The sequence below is a fragment of the Rhinolophus ferrumequinum genome, chromosome 11 (genome assembly GCF_004115265.2).
Source record: "Rhinolophus ferrumequinum isolate MPI-CBG mRhiFer1 chromosome 11, mRhiFer1_v1.p, whole genome shotgun sequence".
Taxonomy (NCBI): Eukaryota; Metazoa; Chordata; class Mammalia; order Chiroptera; family Rhinolophidae; genus Rhinolophus; species Rhinolophus ferrumequinum.
In genome coordinates, this window is record NC_046294.1 from 56,331,668 (window position 1) to 56,358,408 (window position 26,741).

At 38.2% G+C, this 26,741-nt stretch overlaps 2 protein-coding genes across 6 annotated transcripts in view; one reads left to right on the forward strand and one right to left on the reverse strand.

Annotated features, from left to right (window-relative positions):
• The window catches only part of PRCP (prolylcarboxypeptidase), a 59,817-nt gene extending 50,006 nt beyond the window's left edge, over nt 1-9,811 (reverse strand). Inside the window, exons 1-2 of one of the 5 annotated variants that reach the window (XM_033121399.1) lie at nt 9,706-9,811; nt 8,393-8,574 (exon numbers count right to left, since the gene is read on the reverse strand). In XM_033121399.1, coding sequence (XP_032977290.1) covers nt 8,393-8,554 — 162 coding nt within the window. In that variant the 5' untranslated portion in view covers nt 8,555-8,574; nt 9,706-9,811. Of the gene's footprint in view, nt 1-8,392; nt 8,575-9,319; nt 9,342-9,654 lie in introns of those variants that run through there. The other 4 variants (XM_033121397.1, XM_033121401.1, XM_033121402.1 and 1 more) reach the window with 4 other exon arrangements.
• A 57-nt stretch (nt 9,812-9,868) lies between these two features.
• Nucleotides 9,869-26,741, forward strand: DDIAS (DNA damage induced apoptosis suppressor). Its single transcript, XM_033121403.1, has 6 exons — nt 9,869-9,945; nt 10,058-10,225; nt 16,463-16,591; nt 21,437-21,598; nt 22,681-22,798; nt 23,905-26,741. The coding sequence occupies exons 3-6, from the start codon at nt 16,479-16,481 to the stop codon at nt 26,494-26,496; spliced, it is 2,985 nt and encodes a 994-aa protein (XP_032977294.1). The 5' UTR covers nt 9,869-9,945; nt 10,058-10,225; nt 16,463-16,478; the 3' UTR covers nt 26,497-26,741.

Genomic DNA, 26,741 nt, shown 5'->3' on the forward strand with positions numbered 1-26,741 from the left:
AAAAATAACTGGCATTTCAGGCTTTAGGGGTTTTGTACTTTCTGCTCCCTCTCCGATCCACTGTCCCTTTCTTAGAGAAACCTTCCTCTAAGAAAGGTTTTACCATTCTCTAAGAAAGCCTTTACCATTCGCCGTACCCCATATTTAAACACACATATCACCTTGCTTATTTCCTTCAAGGCAATCATTATAATCTACAATTATTTTATCTAATGTTTATTTGCTTATTATCTACTCAGAAAATAAGTTTCACTTGATCAGTCCATGTGTTGTCTCCAGAATCAGGCCTGGCATATATGTAGACCATAAACAAATATTTTTTTCAAAGATAATACCACCACCAGGAGAAAGCTGGACCAAGTCATCATCTAACCAGATGAGTCTGCTTCTGAGTCAGACCTACAAAACCTCCAAGTAGAAACATCAAGAAGCAGACTGAGGTAGTGATTAAAAAGCCTAACACTCAGTGCCTCAGTTTCTCCATCAATAAATTCGGGATAGCAGTACCAAGAGCTCATAAGGTCACTGAGAGAATTAAGAAGCTAATATGTGTAAAGTGTTTAGAAGAGTGCCTAGTACGTAGTAAGAGCTCAATAAATATTTATTATCACTATTCTGATTACTTTTAGAGAAATGGGTCAAAGCATGCAAGAGAGAGAGAGACAGAGAGAGAGAAATCTACAACCATGGATTTGGGAATGATCTGAAAAGCATTCCTGAGAGGAACCATGAGCTCCTATCTGTGACAAGCAGACAGATAGGAGGGTTGGAGGCTTAGGGAAAACACATGCTGTGGTCCTACTTAGGTGGCCTAAATGCTTAATGCCTCCCCTTCTTGACATGGGTACCAGCTCCTCTGGAAACCTTTCATTTACTTCCTTTCCCCCTTTTCTCTTTCATCCAGTAAAACCTAAGGGTTGAAATGGAATAGAGAAAGGGATTGTTCTTTTTTATCCCCTCCATCTCCACTCAAATGAGTTCTTCCTCCTTGCCCACCGCTGTGTACGGAAGACAAGGAGGCAGAACACTTAAGGAAAGGATGGCAGAGCACCCATGGCTAGGCAGCGAAGAGGAACAAGAGTAATCCGAGTGTTCACCGAGAGGCATGGCGTGATGGGATACAGTCTGGGTCCGAAGGCCCGGTTCTAAATGCTGCCACATACTGCCTATGTGAGCCAGGACAACTGCTTCTTTTTTTAATAACACTTTTTAAAAATGGATTATAAAATGATGCAAGTTGATTATAGATAACTTGAAAAATACAGAAAAGTATAAATAAAATGAAACATCACCCACACCTTTCCACCAGTTAATATTTTGTATTATTTTCTTCTATCCTTTCTCTGTACAGCTATAAACATACTTTTAAACATATTTGACCCTCTCAAGTGGTAGTAGATTATTCTTTCTAACCTCTCCCACCACTGGGCCTTGAAGGGGGATAGATTATTTTCCTTGTTTCTAATTCTCCCTCCCTCTTCTCCAACTTACTAGCTTTAAAAATTAGGGCATCAAACTATACCACTCCTCTTGCTACAATCGTCAGCTGACCTCTGGTTCACTTTCCCTCATTCATTCAAGATTTTAGCTCCTTGTTCACTGTCACACCAACATAATTCCTTTGAAAATTCTTGGTGATTTCAATATCCTAGCCTCTTAGCTCCTGTTTATCCTGTCCCCCACCTACCTCAGTCACTAACTCACTGTCAAACCTTAGATCATGTCACCACTAGATCTTGTCACTCCCAGGAACTTTAATCCCAACATACCTTCAAGTTCATTCTACTCCCTCGTATCTTTCGACCTCACTTCCTCTACTACTACGATTCTCTAAATCTCTCAACGTCATATAGTCCACCTTTTCACTGTCCCTCAGCCTGTTCTCGCTCCGCTCTTTACTTGGCTTAAATTCCATGGTCCATGAGGATAATCACTCTCTTGTATACACCCCTCAGTCCCCAAGTCTCTCTTTGTCTCTTTTACTCATTTGGTAAAAGGGCAATCTGGTTCAAAAGAATTCTCCACTAACTCCACAGCCATAGCCAAGAAACTGAATGTAAGTAGAAAAACATATAGGCATGTCAAGTGTCCTTACTAACCTGCATGAGACTTCAAAGCTGCTCTGAAATCAAACTCTGTTTTACTCGACCATTTACTTTCCTTCTCTACTAGAGGAGTATTTACTTTCACTGTCCTCCTCCCTGGGACATGTCCCTCCAGCCTTACTAGCCTCCTTGCAGTTGTTCCTGTCTGGTACACACCTACCAAGATTTTGTTACTTGCTAAGGTCCTCTAGGATATAATCATCTCTGCCTCCCTAGGACCTAGCCTAGGGCCTGACATAAAAGGAATTGGATAAACCCTGAGTAGGTAGATGGGTAGTGGGTAAGTGACTAATTGAGTTTGGTAGTCAGCGGTGCTGTCTCTCCAAAGCCAATACTTTTTGTCTCCCCACCTGTGGTTAGATGCAGTGATCTAACCTGTTCTGGCCAATGAATTATGAAAGTAAGTGACAAATGTCATTTCCAGGCTAGAGCATTTATATGCTGATACAAGTCCTTCCATGTTCTTTTTCCTCAGCTACAGTGATCATGGAAGCATATGTTGAAAGGAAATTTCCATCAGTCTCTAAGTGAACGTAATTTGCAGAACCCTCTGCTCAACCCAATGTAAATACAGTATGAGTCATAAATTTTTATTGGGTCAAGTCACTAAAATTGTGGAGTTTTGTTACAGCAGCATAACCTAGCCTATCCTGACTAGTACAGTAAGTAAAGTAATGACATTTATTTTAGAACTAGAAATTTGTTAAGAGTTTATTTTCAGAAAAACAAAATGGTAGAAATAAGCAGTTTATCTTGAACATGTAACTTAACCTCTCTGTAAGATAGTTCTTTCATCTACAAAGTTGGACAATAATAATATCGACCTCATAGGATAGCTATAGGGATTAAATAAGTGAATGTCTATTCAGTACTTAGCAGAGTACTTAGGGCATATAAAGCTTTCAATAAATGGTAGCAGATTATTATTAATGCATTAGATGCTTATACACTGCATATTTCAGTTTACGCTCCCATCTCTTACTCCAATCCTATCTTGCATTAATACGCTGAAATCTAGAGTTAAGCATCTTGCCCAGGGTCATAACAAGAGTTAGTGGCAGGCCTGATACTAGAACCCAAACTTTGAAAATGTTTTGTTAACTGCCTAAAGCACAAAGTCCCTGCAATATACTTACGGATATAAACGTGACAGTGCAAAACCTAAAATTAATTTTTACTTAAACTATGTTTTAGCATTAACTGGTAAAACATTCAAAATTCTGCTATCAGAAGGACAGTGTTAGATTTAGTATTATTGTCGAGAAGAGAAGGTACTTGCAAAAACCTAAAAGGATACGTTCATTATATTTTCCCCTCCACAATTTCCCCAAACTCAAAATAGCATAGGAAAAAAAAACCAGAAATAGCTTCATGTATTTTTTCATGCATCGGTCTCGTAAAAAAAATAATGATATTAAGTGAGGAAAAAAGTCAATTTCTCTGCCTTATTTACAACTATATTAAGTTATATCCCACTGATAAAAAGACACATATATTTTTGTAACAGAAGAGTTCACATGGATTTTCATATTTTTCTAAATAACTATTTTATATATGGTAAGAGACAATTTAAATATTTTATTAGGAAGCTGCAAGATAAAATATTATAATATTTACCATTTATTGAGTGTTTACCCAGTGATATAAACTGTGCTAAATAAGGACTACGCATATCAGCTCATTTCATAACACATTTGTAAGATAGGTACTATAATTATCATTATTTGCTAATAATAAAAATGGAAGCTCAGAGTAATTTGTCTGTAGTTACTCAGGTAGTGGTAGAAATAGAATTGATTCTCAATCTATATGGTATTCAAGCTCTATCAAACTCCTGACCTTCCATAATTTTTTTTAGATCAAGGTCAATTCATCATATCTAAGGGGCGGACTACATGATCTCTAAGACCTCGTCTAACAATGATTCTGTGAGCAAAAACAGAAATCAGTTCAGAATTCACATAGTGTCTGTGACAGTAGATTCCAGATACAAGGAGAAGGCCATCAGTAGAAGAACCAATAATAAGAGTAGAAGAGAGAAAAAAAGAAGAGGAGGAGGAAGAGCAATGGGCCCTTCCAAGGGGGCCGACACACATACATGTAACTAGACATTAGGGCCACTGTAAGAAAGGGGAACCTAGAATAGGAATTGAAAGTACAACTCTAGGGATGTACATAAATAGAAATAGCTTAGCCCACTGATATGATTGCCTCAAAGCAGACCAGGAAGAAGCTGTGGAAAGGCTCTGCAGGAGTCAGTGGCCATGAGCTCAATGCTGAGCCAAGATGCAGAGTTCTAACATAAACACTGGTCAGTAGTTAAATAAGACTAGTTGAATATAGATAACTGACTACTAGGTTTCTAGAAGAGGCATTTCCACAGCTGTCATGCATTTGGATCAATCTGAAATGCATAACACTATGGAGAATGTGCTTTTAGGACAGAATGGGAAAGGAACTAGCACTTACTCTCCTTAGTTCTTTAAGTTCCTACCGTGTTCCAGGCACTGTGCACGTGCTTTCAGATGTTACCATACTTCACCCTCACAACAACCTTGGTAGATGTGATGGTTAATTTTACATGTCAACTTGCCTGGGCCACAGTGAATCAGATATTTGGTCAAATGTTATTCTGCATGTTTCTGTGATGGTGATTTTTGGATGGGATTCACATTTAAATCAGTGGACTATGAGTAAAGCAGGAATGCAGTTGGGCCTCATCTAATCAGGTGAAGGCGTAAGTAGCACAAAGGACTGACCTGTCCCAAGCAAAAAGGAATTCTGCAAGCAGACTTGCCTTTGGACTCAAACTCCCTAGGTCTCCTGTCTGTGGGCCTACCCTGCAAATTTTGGACTTACCAAGCCGTCACAATCATATGAGCCATTTCCTTAAAATAAATCAATATCTCTCTGTGGAGACACACACCCACACACACACACTATTGGTTCTGTTTCTCTAGAGAACCCTGACTAATACAGGAGATATTGCTCTGAATTTCACCACTCAGGAAAATAAGAGCCTGAAAGGACCCTTTCTCTTTTCCCACTATATCACTCAGTAAAAAGCCCTCAGGACTCACATTTTAGTTTGAGGGGCTAGTAAGGGAGGTGGAGGGTAGTGAGAAACACGGAAACCCTGTAACTACAAGCCACACATCCCAAGGAGTCCTTTACAAACACTAGTGTCACATATGTACCCAGAGCCTTGAGGTGTCCAAGTGATGTACTAACCTTTGGTCTCCTGATTCAGTTATTTTGGATAAAGAAATAAAATATTGCTACTAAATCAACGTTTGAAGACTTTGAAAGAAGAAAAAAAAATAATTAGTAAAGATTTTGCTTACCTCGGTTCAGTCATCAATTCAAATGGAGACTGCAGCCAAGAAATCAAGAGAAGGCTGAGACTCAAAAGAGCGGCAACAATGGAAGAATTAGGCAAGAGTACCAAGAACAAAGGTGGGGTGCTAGAGACCAAGGTAAGATAATCCACTTCCTCATATTCCCAATTACATGTACAGATGCGAAAGTTGGATAGTGAAGAAAACAGGCTGATACAAAAAGCTTGATTCATTTGAAATATGGTGCTGGAGGAGAGCTCTAATGAATATCCTGCACCACCAAAAAGACAAACAAGTGGATCCTAGAGCAAATTAAGCCTGAAACATCACTGGAGGCAAAAATGACAAAACTAAAGCTGTCCTACTTCAGGCACATCATGAGAAGGCATGGTTCTTAGGAAAAGACAACAATGCTGGGAAAAATAGAAGACAGCAGGAAAAGAGGAAGAGCAAATATGAGATGGAGTGACTCCATAAAAGAAGCCTTAGGTACGCATCTACAGGAGCTGAGCAGGGCTATTGAGGACAGGACACTGGACATCACTCATTCAGAGTTGCTAGCAGTCAGAGCACCAGACAGAATTTCTAACACAGTAAAATTCAATTGAGTCTATGTTCCATGTTGCTAAAAGTCTATGTATGTGTTGGGGGGTAGAGAGGCTATGGCAGGATATGAAACTGGAAAGGCCAGCTGGGGTTATGTAGTGAGGAATAATGGCAAGGAGTTTGACCTTTATCTTGCAAACAATCAGAGTTAAGAAGGATTTCTAAAATGGGGAGGGACAGGGCCATGGGCCAAGCCTTTTTACTGAGACCATTCATAGAGCTTATGTACATATAAGGACAGCTGGAAATAGCTTGGTCAGCTAGACAGATACAACCACAGATAAAGAAAATCATTATAAAGTTTGATTAAAATTAAACCTTGAATAAAAACTGAGCCGTACAGTTAAAATAATAATAGTAATGTTTATTATTAAAAGGCATGAGTATTTCATGTGCTAACTAAAATATTAAAGTTGAGTTTACACACAGTCAGTTGCAACTAAAAATCTATGGTCCATAAACTGGCAACTACTATAACCATTATTAATGCAATAAATACATGTGGAAATTTTTCTCAAAAAAATGAAATAAAACTCAATTGGAGTTGATGGAAGGAAAATGATTATTATGGTAATAAATATGTAAGTGAAATCTGTGTCCTAATATATGAACTAAATTTTATATTTAGGCCGGAGAGCAAGAGATGGCTGAGTAAAGCCAAACAGATTTTGCAAATCACCAAAATGGAAAAAGAACTTGCCTTAAATTACATTCCTAAAGAGTGAAGTCAAGAAATGATCAAGAAAGGAATCTACTATAAAGGAACGTTAATTAAGAGCTAACGAATCATTCGGTCTCTTCTGCCCTTTCATTCCCCATTTTTCTGCTGACAGTTTTCTTTCTCATCATTCCTAAAGGGATTTTAGAGTTCCTCATTCCAGTAGTTCCCCCTTTAATTTTGCTTTAGCAATAGAACCCTGCAAATAGTTGTAAACAAAATCAGTATATGAAAAAGATGAAAGCATAAAGCTCAGGCTGAAAGAGGTCAGGGAGAGAGGGGATACTGGGACACCCTATCTTGGCCTCCACTTGGGCCTTCACCCACCATCCCTCTGAGATGTCTCCCCAAAGAGCCCTTAATTTTCCTCAGTGCAGTGTGAAACATTTTGGTCCTTATCCAAGCCACTACATTTATAAATAAGGAAACTGTAGGCTAGAGAATTCATTTAAGTGAGTTGCCTGAGAAGAAGACCCCTCCTTCCTGGCACCTCTGCTAAAATTAAAATGGTTTCTCTTCCTCATAAACCCTAATGTAAATTTCTGGGTTAAAACCATTTCTTATATATTATTCTACAAGTTAACGTCACCCCTCTATCCCAAACTCCTATTCAAAATTCACATAGGTCAGTAACCACGAATTTAATAAGTGCCTACTGGAGGACAGGTACTCTACTAGCGACATGTCATCTGCTCTCATTTAACCATTACCAAATCCCCAGGAGATCTAGAAACTGGGTTCAGAGAAGTTCTGTAACCTTCCCAAAGTCACAGAGTTAGCAGAGTGGATGGAATCCTGGTATATCTGACTCCTAAACCAAACCTCAGATTCCTGCACTCTTCCTAACGTCAACCTTTCCCAAATCTTTGCCTATCTTTACATAGGCTCCCAGAAATACAAAACTGTAAGGGATCATTGTCATTCACACAATATGTACATTTCCATCCAGGCTTACCAGGAAATACCGCATGCCTCTCTGTCAAGTACAAAGCCATCAAGCCTACCTTAAATTTCTAAATGCAAGCTTCAAAGAACAGATTCTAAACCCCGCCCCCACTCCCAAAGCTTGGGACTACTCCTATAACTTCCCTTACAGGCAAGGACTACATTTATGTTCAGTCTTACAAAAAATAATGAAGGTTAAAAATTCTTAATATAAGAGCTACCAAATCAACTTTGAGCTGAGCATGAGATGAAAGGCTGGCGCTTTAGGCTGAATATTGGGTAAAACCTAAAATTTGTATTTGTGGGCAGCTTTGGGACAAAGGATGACTGTCAAAGTGGAGTAGGGGACAGAGTTGGCATTAAATAATTTGAATTTGGGGAGAGGGCAAGATAATTTGGATTAGGGCATCCTCTGGGAGCAGAAAAACTTCTTGAAGTGACTATTGTGGCAAATTACAGAAGGCTATGGAACCAGGACTGACATTAAATTATTGATAATAATAGGAGAAATTTTAAACAGAACTGAGACTTGGGGCCATCCTCTGGAAAGGGTGATCCAAAGATCGGACAAGTCTTAGGCAACAGGGGTGTGAAATTCCGGTAGACTCCAGTGCCTGGGATCCCGTTGGTTGGGTGGGGGGCCGTGAAACCCCATGCTCCCCTCAACCCCCCAGCCTTACCTTCTGTTCGATGTAGTGAGTCGTGTACTTCATATCTATAGCGGAGTGGGATGTGAAGCTAGTTGACATGTGAAGCTTGCTAAAGGCCCTTAGAGCCGGCGGTACCGGGATGGCAGCCCCGGGCGTCAGGAAAGCCAGGAACAGGAGGGAGAGGCGCCCCATGGCTCGGGCTCTCGGCTGCACTGCGGGTGGGGAGGCAGACCCGCTGAAGCAGGCAGTCACAGCGGGACCCCGCCTCAAACAAGCTCCTCCCCGGGGAAACCCAAAGTCATCCCGCCCTTCAACAGCACTGCCCAAACCCAGGGCACCCGAGCCACACCTCCCCCGTCCCGGAGGACGCTGCCACATTTCATCTCCCTCTCTTGCCATCCCCACTTTAGAGTCCACCTTCATTTCGCTCACGCTCCAAATCTACCTTTATTATCTCAGGGCCCCATCCTACCTGACCGCTGAATCCCATCTTCAATTATATGTATCGCCCACCAAGTCCCCCTTTCCGCCTGGTCACCCAGTATTCCCGCCTTTATCATCACCGCCAAAATCTACCCCGTCTCCTTACTTCCATCGCCACACCCCTTGCCCTCCGCAAATCCCATATAATGGTAATAATAGCTACCACCACAATTTATTGATCGTTCATTACATGTCACTATACCACTAGGCATAGTGGCACACACATCATCTCATTTAACAGCAATCTTGTGCGTCGTGTATGATGTTATTCCCATTTATAGAGGAGAAAACAGGCTAGGACAGGTGTGGGGACTTGCACTGGGTCACCCAGAAAAGGCTTCACGGACTGCTCTATCTGGCTCCTTGCACCCCACCTCCATTATGTAAGCCTAACCACCTCCAAAGGAACTCTGTCCGTGGGGTCACCCCAAACCTCCGTGTTGCCCACACAACCCATCCATTAACGAAAGTCACCAGGGGACCACGGAGCCTCGGAATCCAGCTTGGTTCAGGTCCTTTCTTCCAGGGAACGCCCCCTCTTTTCCCAGCACCGCGCAGCCCGCTCTGGGTGAGGTGAACTCCCTCCTTTCTTTCTCCCGCCGCCGCCTCCTGCTGCCCCCGTCCCCGTGCTGTGCCATCCCCCTCCGGCAGAACCCCCTTGCGTTTTCACGGCTCCGCCAACGCCCTTCACCAGCTCCCACTCCTCCTTCCAGCCACCCGGCTGAACCCGTCGGAGGGGCGTTCCCCCAGCCCCCACCCATTCCCGGGATCCCTACGCTCAGCCAGCTCAGCTTGGCCTCCAAACCTACTTTACAGACTGTACTACTGCTCGACCAGTCGGGGAAGAACTTTTGTCAAACCTGTATCTACACCCAGTTTGACGAAAATGGTCGTTCCCGAAAGCTCACAAGATGCCGAGGTTACTCTCCACCCTCGGCGGCGCCTTCTTCTGATTGGCTCTGAGGAACCACGGCCCATGCGTCACTTCCGGCGGAAGGGGACGCGGGAGATTCGATTGGAGGGCGCTTGTTTTGCTGCTGAGTTCTGCGGGCTTGCGTTACTGAGCGTTGTCCGGGCAGGTTCCTGGCCTTCTGCTTCAGGTGAGGAGCTGCGGGTAGAGGTTCTCGGGGAGGGAAAGGGCCGGAGACTCCTAACGGAGCCTTTAACGTCATTATGAATGAGACTTAGAGCACTCTTTGTTATTTTTTTCAGGAGTCAGTCTCTTCTGTAAAAGGGCGGTCATGAGGGTAGAGTGTGGAAAGGTCAGTCATTTTTAATTTTAGTGCCGTTGCAATCGCTCAAAGCGCGTTTATTGAGCATTTACTGTGCCACCGAGCTGGACACGGATGAGCGTCTGGAACTGGAAATCGAGCTTTTGAGGTACGTAACCAGCTGGCTGCTCTGCCGAAAGTAATGCGTGCTCAAAGGGTACTTTTGCAAACTTGCTTTGATGGCCCAGGGGGAAGAGTGATCAACTGAGCGGTGTGCTCAAACGAGAAACTTGAATGTGTTCTATATTCCTTCCTTTTCTCTCACATCTAGCTAGTCATACCATACTTTTGATGTCAGTACTTTGGTTCAGCATCGTGAGTGCTACATAACAATGACAGTAGCCTCCCAGCTTGTTCTCAATCTTGTTACCTCCCAAGCCAGTCTCCACATTGTCAGGCTGATAAAGCTCAAATCTGGTCGTGGCACCCCCTACTTAAAACCTTTCAGTCGCTCCCATTGTTCTTCAGAATAACACCCAATCTCCTTAACATGATTTACAGGGCCTTTCTTGTCTGGCCTTTGCCTACCTCTCCAGCTTTGTTTTTCATCATTCTAGCCCTAGGCTCCAGCCATACAGAATGTCTTTTTGAGTTCCTCAAATGCACCATTCTCCCTCACCTCTAGATGTCTTCTAACCCCCTCTCCAAACTGGCTACTTTTTACTCAGTTTATGAATTTTTTTAACTCAGGCAGCGTTTTCTGACCCTGCAAGATTGGGGTCACAAGGCACCTAGTTAGTTATTCATTCTGCAGTTAATTTTTAAGTGTTTCCTTCCTCTGTACCAAGAGCTGCTAGGTACTGGGATTACAATCGTTAACATGATAGATTCCTGGCCTGTTGGAATTTAAACCTTTTATGGGTGGACTTAAGAAGAATAACTTGAGTTAGGTTGGTCTGGAAAGGCCTCTCTGAGAAGTTGACACTTAAATTGAGGCCTACGCGATGAGAATGATCCAGGCATGCAACAGGAAAGGAAGAACATTCCAGAGTGAATGAGTTGTGCAAAGTCCCTGAGGCAGGAAAGAGCTTGGCATCCAATGTTGCTGGAGTATATTCAGAAAGAACAGTTGTATATGAGATGTCTCTGGAGAGAGAGGCAGGGACTACATCACTTAGAAAGGAAGTTAGGAGGCTAATGCAGCAACATCAGCAGGAGATTATGGTGGTTGTGGTTAAGGTGGTGGCAGAATATGGTGGGGGAGGGGAGGTGGAGAGTGTGAGTGATGGTTTTGAGATATACAAATGGACTCAAGCATTTACTGATGGGTATAATGTGGGACTTGAGAGAAACAGGAGTGAAGGATTACTCCTGGCTGTCTTGCCTGAGTTACTGGTTGGAAAGTAGTGCCGTTTCCTGAAATGGAGAAAATTGCAATAAGGAGGTTTGAGAGGGAACTAAAAATTCAGGTTTTTTACCTATTAAACCTTACAATGTCTATGAGTCATCCAAATACATTTGGCTCTCAGGTAAGTAAAGATATGGAAGTCTGGAGCTTGCAAATACGAGTATATGTGTACCTTTGTGTCACTTCATTGGCAATTATATATTGTCTTAGCCAATAGATTATAAATTCCTTGAACACAAGCGCCTGTGTTTTCTATCTATAATCCTGTCCCCTTCCCTATCCTTAGAATAGTGCTTTACCCATTAAAATGTAGTGGACAAACTGCGTGTTGTACTCAAAAAAGGTTTTCCTGGGTAATGTTTTAAAAATATTTTTCACCGATAGTTCTCCAAACAAAAGAAGTTTTGTCTCTTTGTTTTCCGTTTATTTAATTATCTACTCCCTGCCTCTCTTCCTTTTCTAGAATTTTCATATTCAAGTTAGTAAATCATTTCAATGGTATTCAGTGAGCTTATGTATATGGATCCACTGACAAAACAATCTCTAGTGTTAAAAGGATGCATCAGCTATATTATCATTAAATCGTTGATTCAGCTGACAACCCTTTCCAAGCAACTTTCTTTATAATTTGGCTTAACATGTAGATATACCCAAAAGAAAATATGGCCTTAAAATGTATCCCTTCCCTCTGATGTTAATTTTCCATGGCAAATTACTAAAACATCATTGCTCTTAGTTTAGCTCTCCATATGGCTGGATTAGAAAGAGAGAAAGCAAGTATTCCATATTATTCCGTGTTAAATTAAAAATATACTGTAATGTGTCTACCTACACCCCACAGAAGTGTAAGTATCAGAGTCTTCATTCTTGGACATTGACTTGAGCAATCCTTGGGCCTTCAAAACAAAATCTGAAGCCCTAATTATTTCCCATCAATACCTACGCTAACATACTTTTCTCCCTCTGTCTCCATCTCAAATCCCTTGTTTCTATTTTTATGTGTGAGAGATTGAGAGGACCCAAGGTTGTCCTTATATGTTATTGCTAAGTTCCCCCCCTAGTATTTTTACTATTATTTTCTTTATTTTTCTAATTATAAAAGTACTTCTTTTAGAAAATATTTTAAGTATAATATATAATGAAATAAAAATTACCTTTAATCTGACAACTCTGACAAAATACTTTTCAAGAAAAGGTTATATATTTTCCTAACTATCCTCTTCCATAGATCAGTCCCCTTATATTTTCTCATGGTGTTATGTTCATTTCCTTTATAGAATTTACCACAATTTCAGTTAAACTTTTTGTATAATTATTGGTTTAATATGTCTCTTGCATTAGATTTACAGTATGGTGACCTGGTAGGGACCTTGTTTATTTTGTCCATCATCATGTTTTCCTAACTTTAGTATTTACTCATTCCTGATGCTTCATTCAGTTATCCATCAAACATGGATCCACTGTACTGCAAGTTCACGCAGTAGAGACAAAACAAACTACATGACAAGTATAAAGTACAATGAAAACAGCAAAGAGAATAACTAACAGTAACTGCCTGAAAGGACATCATTGCATTTTTGTCCACCAGACAATGAATGGGAAGTCTTTTTGTAATTTGCTGGGGTGTACCAGGTGAAACACAAATAGTAAAAATAGTTTAATGACCTTTTTCATTTCAATTCACAAATTTGCCATTGTTGTAATTTTCTAGACATATTTATTTGATCCACTAGAGGGCAATAAACCCTTAAATAAAGACAATTTAACCAACTTTCCTTTAAAAACAGAGCAATTCGTGCTTGCACAATTAATTTCTAAATTAACCTCAAATATTTCTGCTTATCTGTTTTTCATTCATTGGTAAGTTGTCTGCCCAATTAGACAGTAAACATTTCAGAACAGGATGTGTCTTATTTTTCAAATTTCCCCATAACATTTTGCAGTGTCTTAGTCATCTTACATGTTTAATCCATTTACTAAAGTTTGAATTTGATAAAAATTTTGTAAAGAATATGATTTGATGAATGCTGACATAGTTGTGGTACAATATAAGTTTTTATTTTAGAGCCCTAAATAAGATAACCTCTGCTCATATGACCACAATTAAGAAAAAATTTGGAAATGAGGTTAAAATGTAAATAAGAATTAAGTTTTAAATAAGGTGCTATATATGAAACTACTCTATGTACTCTAATGTATGTACACATAGAAAGTTATTTTTTGATTTGGTAAAATTGTGTTTTAATAGTATGTGGCAGAACTGGCTTAAAAAAAGGAAAGCTGACAATCAAGAAGAAAATTAATAGCTGATGTTCAGATTGACAATTTTTTAGCTTGGCACTGGAGATATAAAAAGATGATTCACGATCTTAACTCTGGTTCCAGAAAAACACATATTAAATAGATAAGTTTAACATAATATGGTAAGTGATAAATTGGAAAGTAGGATCACTTAACTAAACCTGGGAAAACTTCCTGGAGAAGAACACCCCTGAGAGGATCTTAAAGAAGAATAGGCTTTAGCCAGGAGGAGAACATTTTAGACAGGAAAGAGTAAAAAAAGCAAAGAAATGTGAAACATATTGTGGCAAAGGAGTGTTTGGGGGTGGGGAAGGGAAGAAGGAACACAACTCAGATTGCTTTTTTGTGTTCTCTAGCATAAATTACTAGCACATAAAGAACAAGGATGAGAGAATTAAGAGAAAAGGCATTAGGGAGAGTAAAACCAAGTAAAAAATAGAACAGAGCAGACAAAATGAATGGTAAGGCTGTAGAAGTACAGTAGTATAAGATGTAGGGAAAAAAAGCCATCCTTTAGGTTAATAGAGAAAGGCTTTTTGAAGAGGGTTTTAAGTGAAAAGGGAGGAAAATACTATTATATAACATATAGCTACTCTGTTACAAAAGTTGCTTAAATTGCCAGATTCTGCTTATAGTTTTTCATTTATTCATTGAATATTTATTGACAATTTACTATGTGCTGTGTACTGGGGATATATATAGTAGAGTACAAGATAGATCAGATCTCGTGAAACTTTCTGACTAGTGGGGGTAGAAGAAACAAAAATAAGTAAGCAAATGCATATGTAGGATATATGCATTTTCATCATTGCTTATATCGCAAGCATAAGTGCCCTGAAGGAATAAAACGGATGATGTCATGGTAACTAAGGTCTACTTGAGATAAAGTGGGGCTCTCTGAGGGGTAACATTAAAGATTGAAGGATGAGAATGAGCCCTCTATTTGATGAACTAAGGGAAGAACGTTCTAGGCGAAAAGAAAGGTAAGCACAGAATCTTGAAAAGAGAAATTGTTTGGTGTGTTTGAGGAACAGACAGAAGGTTAGCATGGCTTGCAATGATTAAGGGGGGAATGGTACAAGGTGAGGTCAAGGAGATGGAGCTAGATGGCCGAGGGCCTCATAGGCCATTGTAAGGAATTGAGGCTTCATCCAAAATAGCAGGATTTTAAGCAGGTAAGAGATGACATTTTAAGGAGGGAGCTTTGCCCTATTGCCCTTTTTCATTAATAATGACAGTGTTCTGTGACTCTTTCTGCCTTCCACTTGTATCCTATATCCCGTACTCTTCTTTGTCCTTGGAGATTGTCATATGGCCTAACATAAAAACCAAATCTAGGAATACATAACTGCTTTTGGTAGAACCGTAACTAGTCGTGTATGTTTCAGGATCGCAAAATAAGGATAACAACAAAGAATTAGGCAGAATTAATTTTTTTTCTATTCTCCCTTTGATAATGTAGGTCAGTGATTTATATAAATTTGTTTATCTTTCATCTTTGCATGTTTCCATCTTAATGCCTTAGGGGGCAAGATTTTATTTTTACAGAAATGTTATTTTGATTGTTGGACAGGATTAGTAGCACTTTAAAATCTCCCTTCCATTGTCATCACGTTTCTAAATTTCTGATTATCCTATGAAAAGCTATACCTAAAAGATTATATTATGATTTTTAAACTGATGACTTCCAATTTGTAAAAATTTGCAGATGCCTGGCTCAGAAACAGTTCCACTTATTTTCAAAAATTGAAAGGTTTTTCCATGTATTTATAAATGAAAAATTATTGATATAACTTTATCTTGACCACGTACAGAGACATTTATTTTATGCTGTAAATAAGCTAAATCGTTTTTTTTTAATTTTGGTAGATAAACCAACACTTGACATTTTTTAAAAAGTATAAAGGAGTAGAACATTGCTATTTTATTGTTTTACTTCTCTGATATGTTTTATACAAGCATCTTAAAGCACTTTGAACTCTCCTTCCCCATATAACATTTTGCTTTTTCTGTTTGCAAAATAGGAATTGCCTTTTTTTCTCTTCAAGCTGTGTAAAAATGTGCACACTGAGATCTAATAAAATTATTTTTTCAGCTAAAAAGGACCATTTCCCACCAATTTAGTGTTTCATGTTTTTTTTTAATTGGGGAACTATGTTTTTCCAGGACCAATCAGCTCCATGACAAGTCATTGTTTTCAATCTAGTTGTGGGGGACGCAGCTCAGTTCCAAGTCAAGTTGTTTTCAATCTACTTGTGGAGAGCGCAGCTCACCGGCCCATGTGGGAATCAAACCGGCAACCTTGGTATCTTGAGCACCGCGCTCTAACCACTGAGCAAACTGGCTGCCCAATTTAGGTTCTTAAAAAGTCATTTAAGTTCCTGTTAATGGTAGAAAAAAATTCTGTATAGCTTTTCTTATAAAGATATAAAAGAAGCTAAATGACAGCTTCCCTGAATTACTGAGATGGCGTACTTATTCAGAAGCAGAAAGTTTGAACTATGTTTTAAAATTTATTCTTTCTATTAATACTTTTAATTAAGCAGAAAAAGAAAATTAGTTTTCCAATCCATTGACACTATACAAAAGACATCTATCGGCTTTGCAGTGTAGGTTTAAGAGGTTTTCCTAAGAAATGAATTATGTACCTACAATTAAAGATTCACCATTCACCCCAGTGACTATTTTGTTTTGCAGGCCACGGTGTGAACACATGAATAAAAGAAGAAAATTTCTTCTTGCCTCAGTTCTTGGTCTCCAGAGTTCAAGTTTTATATATCCTGCATGTCAAAAGTGCTACTCTCGGATAATCCTACTCTCCAAAAGGTAAAAGTAAAGCCTGTAAGCATGAGAAGAAATATAAATCAGTTGTAAGCCAATGGAGGAGTCAGAAACTCCTCACTTTCATTTCCTCACTGCTACAGCACAACAAGTTTATGACAGGAATTCCACTCTCCAGCCTTTGCAAAAGAGTTTAGAGACACTAAAGAGCAAAAGACTGCTACCTAAAGTTTTTCTTTGAACCCCAAATCCTTAGCGATAACAACCATAATAGTTTTTTTGTGTTTCATGGGGTTAACTTTTTTCCTTTTTTTAACCTCCAAGATTCAGAGCAATGGTAGTTTTCAAATTACATTCTGCAGAGCCTTAGGTCCCCTTGCTTCTAGAGGGAGATTCGGATTAGAGAAAGAATAGTGGATGGTGCTGACAAGTAGGATGGGCTCTGGGGCCCCAACTTTAGTTTCAACAAGAGCTCCAGTCTCATCCTGGTATTAGGGTTCCAAGATTTCATTTGAACAGGTTCCATGACATAGATAAAGATATAGACATAGAAATATAAAAAATACAAGTATAGAAAGTTAGTTTGGTCCTTCATGTGAGAAGATTATTGTATTCACATACATAAGTGTGTGTATACTTATATATGTACATGCTCGTATATGAATATAATTTTTCATATGAAGGATGAAATTATATATATATAATTATATATATAATATATTATATATATAATTATATATATAAATATATATATAATATATTATATATATATATATATATATACACATGTATATATACAGAGGGTGCCAAAAAATGTATACACATTTTAAGAAAGGAAAAAAACTATTAAAATTGAAATATTCAATATATACTAGTAACAAAAGATGAATACAAGTCATGTGTATACATTTTTTGGTACCCCTGGTGTGTGTGTGTGTCTGTGTGTGTGTGTGTGTGTACTCGCCCAAAAATTATGAGTAAGGGAGGGGATTTTATTTATCCAGATAAGCTATCTACCCAGCCCAAACAGATGTAAATTGCTCTTCTAAGTACTTAATGGGACCCATAGTCCCTTTAGTCTACAAATCTGTCTCTGGCACTAAGAACTTTCTTTTCCTGGCTTAGATGTGAATCATAGCTCAGAGACTACCTGTCCTCTACCCTGCTCACCCCTCACACCCACCCAAAGAGTTTGTCATTTACTTAAACAAGTCAAATTAAATTTCCAAACATAAATCATAGTTTTCTCCTTTGAGAGAAGTTTTATGTAAAGCCTTAAAGATACAGTTTTAAAAATATTTTTCCTTAAATTATATACATTCAGTTTAATCTGGGGCTATAAATTTGGAAAGGACATTATGTAATCATCTAGTCTATGTATTCTTAACTTGGGGTCTGTGGATAGACTATAGGTGTGTATGAATCCTCCAGTTCTTAAAATATATAAATTACTGTGTTATCTGGTTATGTATGCATTTTTCTGGGAGAGGGAGTGAGTCTATTCCTTTCATCAGATTTTCAGAGTTTCAAGACCAAGCAAACACTGAGGACCACTAATCTCATCGATTCTACTTCTGAGATATCTATAAGTACACTAATATAGAAAAATACATGAATGAAACTTACTATTTTAACTGGTATCAAACAAAAAAGGTAGCAAATTGCAGGTATTATTTCAAGCAGATCCATTCAGAGGCTTTTTGAGATCAAAACAATTTTCATAATAATTCCAAGGCATTTTTCTCCCTTCACTCTAATTCTCTGAATGCATAGCAGAGTTTTTTTGAGAGACTACATACCCTGTTTCTCCGAAAATAAGACCTAGCCGGACAATCAGCTCCAATGCGTCTTTTGGAGCAAAAATTAATATAAGACCCGGTATTACATTATATTATATTATATTATATTATATTATATTATATTATATTATAAGACCCAGTTTTATATTATGGTAAAATATTACCAGGTCTTATATTAATTTTTGCTCCAAAAGACACATTAGAACTGATTGTCCAGCTAGGTCTTATTTTCGGGGAAACACGGTATGTGATATAACAACACATTGAACAGAAAAGGAGATATGAGAATCCAGCTGTTTTTATTAAACCAGATATTAAAGAGATTTGCAAAATGTGAAACAATGCCACTCTCTTATCACTAATTTTATTTTGGAACACATGGTTATTTTTCATAAAGTTATGTTCTTTTTGTTAACCTTGCAATGGGTCTGTTATTTTTAATGAATTAATACTTTTTAGATTTTTCAATTTTAATTTCTCACTTTCATTTCTCTTTCGATTTAAAATATAGATACATATTACACACATAAACAAAAGCTCTTTGGCATTCTCAATAAGTTTTGAGAATATAAAGGGTCCTGAGACCAAAAAAGTTTGAAAACTGCTATTTCATAATAAACAACGTTTTGGAAATCGCGGTGCTTCTAGAAGTTAAATAGGACTGTGATTTGTGTGTTTTTTCTACCCTTGCTTCCCAAAGTGTGGTCTGAGGAACAGCTACCTCTGCATCACCTGTTTGCTTACTAGAAATGCAGAATCTGGGCCGGCCTGGTGGCTCAGGTAGTTGGAACCGGTGCTCCTTAAGCCAAGGTCGCTGGTTGGATTCCTACATGGGCCAGTGAGCTGCGCCCTCTACAGCTAAGATTGTGAACAACAGCTCTCACTGGCCCTCTACAGCTAAGATTGTGAAGAGCTCTCCCTGGAGCTGAGCTGCCACCTGCTGCTGTGTGCTGCTACCAGCGGCTGGGGGCCAGGAAGAGTGGCGCAGCCAGCGAGAGCTGCTGTGAGCGGCCAACCAGGGACCAACTGCCTCAGCCAGGGAGAGCGCAAGGTTCATAATACCAGCATGGGCCAGGGATCTGTGTCCTACACAACTAGACTGAGAAACAGCAGCTTGAACGGGGGTGTGGGGGGGTAGGGGGAAAAAAAAAGAAATGCAGAATCTTAGGCCTTGACCCAGACTTAATGAATCAGAACCTTCATTTTAACAAGATGCCCAATGACTTGTATGCATATTAAAATTCAAGCTCTGATCTATGTTTCTCCATACTAATATTTGTTTCTTTCAGCACAGCCTTATTCCCAAAGGATTAGAGGAAACTATATACATAAATATCTTTATTATATATAGTATATAAAAGTATATGTAATTTAGTGTGTATTATGCATTAATATTAGATTTACCTTTTGTTAGGCTATCATTGACACTATTTACAAGGTAGTTCATTATTAACTATATTGTTCTTCTAGTTTCATAAGACATTATACAGGAAAACAACTAGTAGCTGGAATCCAAAGCCTTGGATTTGGGTCATAACATTCACTAACTTTGTCACTTTGAGCAAAAGTTCACTTCAATTGCCCCAGATGTAAATGGGAATAAATGGCCTTGTTTACCTACCAGAATGAAAGAATATATGTTGCAAACAGTAAACTGTAAAATACTGATGCATGTTAATTGCGCTAAGATTTGCTAAGATTTTACATTAGGCCTGAATGCATTATGAATATATAACTTTTAAAGAATAGGTATTTAATAATTTAATATATATTTTAAATAATTGATTTCACTAAAGCTTGGTGCTATTGAGGTTTTATCCCCTAGTAAGTCAATTATTAATACCTTCACTTTATTGCCAAACTACAGCACAAACTCTAGCAGATTTGGGTAAGATTATATGAATGGGTTGACACAGATCCATCCTCTGTAGCAAATAATAATAATTAGGACAGATCTAATTCTGAATCAGTAACTTCTTTTTTGAAGGATTAACCTTTGTTCAAAATAGTCACCTTGGAATCTATGGAGTTTAGGCTCCCCCTAGTGGCTATCTGTCAGCAATCAAATTTATAAAACTAACATTATTTTCTATTTGCATTTTGCCACTCTTTAAAGCTAGATTATTAGCAACAGAAAAAAAAGTCCTAAGATTAACCATTATCATAAGATGTTTTAAGTGATCAGTTTGCTAAATTAAGAATGTGAGATGGATATCAGAGTTATAAGATACTATTGCAAATAACTAGAAAGGAGAGAAATGGTAGAAGTGACAATAATCATAGTATTTAATATAATGAGAGAGAAGCAGACTAATACTATTAATTTGGCAATATCTGCAATAGATTCTTGGTTTATCTTTTCATTTAGTCTCCTTTTATCCTTCTTCCACCCTGGATTTTACAGATGAGGAAATCAAGGTTTAAGGGATTTGGTAATTGCTCCAAGACCAGACAGTTAGTAAATGACAGTAAAGTTATACTTGTTACATAGTTTTTGACAAGAAAGCCATTGACCATAATTATACATTACCCTAAAAACAAGTTAAATAAGATGTCTTGTTCCCAATTTTTTGTAATATGATAAATTCTCAGCATATTCCAGTGAATTAAAGAAAGTTATTCTTATAATGGTGAGACTGTAACTGGGTACTCTGTGTATAAATATTTATTAAATGTTTCAAGATTATTCATTATTCTCTTAATAGAAGATAGACATTAATTTTCAGGTCTTCTGTTGATGTGTTGCTCATTTCATATTTGGTCTGTACCCCCCCCAACCCCAGACTATGCTTCAATTTGTTAATGGTGATTTAGCTACCCAATAAGAACATAAGAATATCTCTCCCTCTTCACCTCCCCCCTACACAGTTTTCCTTCACTTTCCTGTCAATTTGGTGCTACTTAATTTAAATCAGTGAAGGCATCTGTTATGAATAGAGATATTCAAAGAGATTGATCTGAAATGTTTAAGAAGAATGTAAGTTGTATAGGAACATTTGAACACAAAATATTTTTACTTTTCAGATTTGTTTTTCATCATACGAAAAAAAATTAGTGAACATTTCTATTCCCCCGCCCCCGACTTTTGCAGGTCTAATTGTCCAAAATGTGGCTCTACTGGTAAAGTTGAAAATGCCAGTTACAGATATAAACTTTCCATAAAAGTTGCAGAATCAAACAAATTATTTGGCATTACTATATTTGGAAGATGCTTAGATGCATTCTTTGGTCTTACAGCCACCGATTTGCACAGGTAAGAATATTTAAAGCATTCTTTTTCCTGGCTCCTCCTTTAGTATATTAATAGAATTTGAAGATAATGTGTTTTTAAGGTAATATGCACTTAGTAAAAAAAATGATCACTCAACCTCAGATCATCATTTCCTTTAAAAGATAATCGGAAAAACAAAGATGTTTATTTCCTGAATACATATTGTGATGATGTTAAACCAGGCTCCTTTTATTCAGGACAGCTAAGCTGTAATTAAAATATTAAATTATAAAACTCGAATCCAAGTTAGAGAAATACAGAATTACAAAGTAAAATTGTTTCAAACGGAAGGATTATCCAAATTGAGGTTTAGCACTCAAGTGACTAAGGCAGAAGTCCCTTGAGGCAGAAGAAGCCATCTGTGGGAATATTTGCATATCAAAAGTGGAAATTTTGTCATTTTTCTCACTTGAATTGCAACTTGACCGGCTAGTTTGACCTGTGATGTTGTCCTTAGAATGCAAGGATATATACAGAGGGTGCCAAAAAAAATGTATAGACATTTTAAGAAAGGAAAAAACTATTAAAATTGGAATGCTCAATATATACTGATAACAAAAGATGAATAGTCATGTGAATACATTTTTTTTGGCACCCACAGTGTAAGCAATTGAAGCTCTTTCTCTCCCCCAGTCTTCTACTCTTCTCCCCTAATCACTTGACAGAAGAAATCTCTCAATCTCCTCACAGTGGAGAGCAAACTCATTTGAAGTAAGGGACAGCAGAGGGACAGCCATGATTGCCAGGGAAGAGGAAAGGCTTTCCCTCAGCTTTGAGAAGAAGGTGCTAGAGATCCCACCACTACTCCCACTGCTACTTTTACAATAATTGCTGGGTCTGATTACTAGGCAGGCTTCTACCTTATTTACTCTTGAGCTATTGTTTTTGTCTTTTAGGATGTGGGGCACAAAATGCCTAGCTCTTCCAGTCACTTTTTTTAAAAAGATGTAACTCAGAAAGGTTAATGCTGCATATTCAAACTAATTGTTTATATCTTCTGAGTTTATGCAAGTTAAAATTTCAAAGCTTATTTCTTCATATTTTCTATTTTCTTTTCAATCAAGATACATTCAGGATCCTAATGAAATTCCAGAAACACTGAGCAGTGACGCAACTCAGAACCTACTAACTAAAGCAGTTGAAACTTGCTTTGTTGGACAGAGCTTCATTTTTGGAGTGACGGTAATTGCGACTAGCTTTCTTTTTTGTATTCTGTTAATATGTCCGTTGTAATGAAATGATTTGACTCCTCTAGTTTTTGGGAGTCATAAATGTGAGAGCCTGTAGAAGCACTTTCCACTGTACGAAAATAGGCTTTAGCTGATCTGTTAAATACTGTGTGACAACTTCCTCTTTCAAAAGTTAGAAGAGCCTAGTTCAAATGCTTTGAGAGCTTTAAATTTTATAAATTCAGAAATGTTAAATATTTGTTTTGCTATTTTGTGTTTATTTTACTCTCCAAACTTTGTTCAGCTTCCATGTAAAACTTTCTGCAAATCCTTACCTTTTGAATTCTATCATCTGTAAAAGGAGAAGGAGGAAACTACCACTGAAGGCAAAGTATCTGCATATTGATAACTAAGAGTAGGTTAGGAAGGATGGTCCTAAATAACTGTAAAAGTGACTGCAGAAGAAGCTTACTGATTACGTACTGATTCTGAAAGAGTAATCATTTTCTGTCTCATCTATGCAAAGGGAACAAATGGAAATTTTGTCCACATTGAAATCAGGGTTTTAAAAACAGGAATAGAGCACTCACAACTGTACAGTAGGAAAAACCCAAAGGAAAGGAAAAGCCAGGAGGTACGGAGCTTTCCTTTGTTAAAATCTTAGATGGTTCTTTTTCTTTGTCTGCCTTTTTTTTTTTAAACAGATGAAACCATTCCATTAAACACTCAAAGTTTATGGAAGCTAATGAGAACTATAATAGCAGCTACCATTTATTGAGCAACTGCTATTGGCTAAGCACCACAGTTTTCCAGGTGTTATTGCAAATACAATAATACTACATTTTTATCTTTATTTTATAAATGAGAAAACCAAGACTTATTTAATCTTAACTTGTCCAAAGTCACAACACTAGTAAATGTTAGAACCAAGATTTGAAGACAAGTCTCTACTCCAAGGCTTACTTCTCATACTACTCTGCCTATAACACTATAGAGGAATTGAAATAATGGGGGAGGGGTTATAGTTGTATCTGTTTTAACCTTTTAAATCTCTGTTTCACATTCGAGTCAAAGAAACGAAATTTTATTCTCATTTAAATTCATTTTCTTCTTTCACAGAATTTTGAAAACCAAGCTGGGCAAGGTTCAAATTCCAATAACTTCTTACAGCAGTGCCCTGGCCTCAAGAGAGAAGTTAAAGCGCTAGTAGCGTTCCAGATTGTTCTACCAGACCCGGCTGTTGCAGGCCTCACTGTCATTGACTGTTTCCATCAGCTCTTGCAGCTTTCTGATTTCAGGAAACTTCACAATGGCTCCCAGACACCTAATAGCCACTTACCTGCTTTAGAATACTCAAGTACTGATCTCAGCAGCATATGTTGCCCTGACAGCAGTTCTTGTTTTTTTGAGTCCCACAGCAGAGATAATTTTGTTAGATTCTGGCAGCCATCACTTGAACTCACTTCCATTGTTTCAAAACTAACAGATGATGATAATTTTTCAGCTTCAGAACAAAGCCAGGCCACTGATACTCTTCACCAGAACAGAAAGTGCATCTCCTTTGCAGAGGCCACTGGTTCCAGTAGCTCCCATGAAGTCATTCAGCGTCCGTGGAGCCTCGTTTCATATATGGATGCAAAGAGCACAGCACCAAAGTTGGATCAAGAGCTTGGCTTACAAGCTAATCAGCCAAATGTAGTTCACCATGAAATTGGAGTTACTGGCTCTAATTTATTCCCTTTGAAAATGCAAAAGGTCCTTGAGCCAAGTAATACAAAATCCTTCCACAGTGCAGTAGACAATAAAAATAGGTATTTCCAGTATGAGCGAACACATCACCAGCATCACAATGTCAGTACCCCCCCGAGCCTTGAGGAGAGACCTATATATTGTCCACCTTCATCACTCAGACTTGAAGAGGTAGCTGGTGATTCCCAGGATTGTGACCCCGAGATGTGGGATGATCTGCCATTCTCTGAAAGCTTGAACAAGTTTCTGGCTGCTATTGAAAGTGAGATTGCTATAACCCAGACAGAGGCCAGCAGTAGGAAATGTCATCTGGATAATGACATCGATAAATTACATGCAGACCACAGTGGGATATCTGTGATTCCCTCGAGAACTACTGGAGCCTTGTATACACCACCGATAGCTTTAAGATCATCACAAGAAACAGTCAAAGCAAACTCTGGCAAAGATGACTGCCTTTACACCTGTGAAGCAAATCCAACTCCTAATGTTCTGAAGAAGTCCCAACCAGGTAACACAGCAGAGGCGATCTCTATAAGTAGTCATGAAAGAGATATTTCTGACTGTTTCCTGCCAAACGCGTATCTGTCAGCTCTCTTTCCATCTTCAAAAGGCTCAGGAACAAGAGCTACTCTTAGGAAGTCTACCAGAATTCCACCGCATAGGCCTGAAGTTTTACGTAAGCACAATAATCCAGAGAGTGACCATTCTTGTCTCGATATCAAATATTTTGATGGATGTGGAGTAAAATCACTTTCAGAAATGAGTAGTAAGTTGACAACTCTGTGTTCTTGGAGGTATAATGATGTTTCTGACCTTTGCAACTTAGAAAATAAACAATATAGTAGGTGGCCAAAGAACCAAGATGACAGTCTTACAATTTGCAGGAAACTTACATATCCCTTAGAAGCTCTTTGCAGTAGTCCAAATAGAAGTACAGATGCATTAAAAGAAATGCCTTATGGACATACCAATAACAATAATTTAACACAGAACTATTCTGATCATGAAGGGAGCTACAATGCTTCTGCGGATCTCTTTGATGATAGTGGTAAAGAAATGGATGTTGCAACAGAAATAACCAAAATATCACAGGATATTTTGTTACAATGGGGAAAGTCTTTGGCAAAAAATCATACAAAATCTGATTTTTCACCGAGATCACTTTCTGAAAGCTCCAGACAATCTTCACAAAAATTATCCTTGCAAAACATGTCTGCCACTATGTACCCAAAAACATACTCTTCTCCACCTCATTTTCAGTCAGATTTAGAAAATGATTTTGAAGATAGCCAAGATTTTGTTCCATGTTCACAGTCAACTCCAGTTGCAGGATTCCACCAAACAAGAATTCATGGGATGAAAGGAGCTTTCAAGAAACTACCTGCCTTCTATTTAGATCTTGATGTTAACTATAAAGAAACAAAGATTTCGTTTGAAAATGAGGCACAGCAAGCCACCTCCAGCTGTCCAAAAAATAAAAAAACATCCAGCCAGAAATCCAGAAGCCCTATTATATCTGATATTGCACAACCAGAGGTTTTCAACAACTGTCCTGTTGCCGAGTGCCTTGAATCTGACATTGATGAATGGGTCCCTCCTACCACAAAAAAAGTATTTCTTTCAGATATGTTCAGATTGCAAACCATGGGTCTAAGGAAATGCCCTGCTGCCTGGACTCCTGATCAAAAAGAGTTACCGAGAAAGAAACCGAAATATGTCCAAGAAAGAACTGATAAACATTTAGTTCAAGAGTTAAATTTAAAGAATATGCTTTCAGCAGTAGTTACAAAACAGGAAACTCCTAACTATAGTAGTACAAATTCAGGCTGGATTTCCAAAGAGTCTGTTTTAGGACTTGATTCTTGTTCAGAAGTCAAATGTTGCCTTCCATTTTCAGAAAATTGGCCACCTTCAGTGCCTGAAACTAAAAGCGCTTGGTCTCCTGAGTTGTTTTCATAAAAAGTCACCAGAACCCAATTGCTGAACTTTTACAGTTAAGTCTGTGCGGAAACTTTGTCCTCCACTGGCATGGAACCCATTTTGAACACTTGAAGAGACACAAATAGAAAAGAGGTGCTATTTGTGCCTTTTTAAATGTTTGTATAGCCATTATTTTTCTCAGTGTTTTATCCAGAATACTCTGATGCAGATCATTTGACACTTTATTCTATATTGTTGATTGTACTTTAGTAATATTGTTAATT

What these genes read in the sequence shown, in the direction of transcription:
- DDIAS (XM_033121403.1), top strand. Translation starts at nt 16,479, where the DNA reads ATGAATAAAAGAAGAAAATTTCTTCTTGCCTCAGTTCTTGGTCTCCAG. An exon ending in ATAATCCTACTCTCCAAAAG is followed by an intron (nt 16,592 to 21,436) that starts GTAAAAGTAAAG and finishes CGACTTTTGCAG; the next exon opens with GTCTAATTGTCCAAAATGTG. An exon ending in ACAGCCACCGATTTGCACAG is followed by an intron (nt 21,599 to 22,680) that starts GTAAGAATATTT and finishes TTTTCAATCAAG; the next exon opens with ATACATTCAGGATCCTAATG.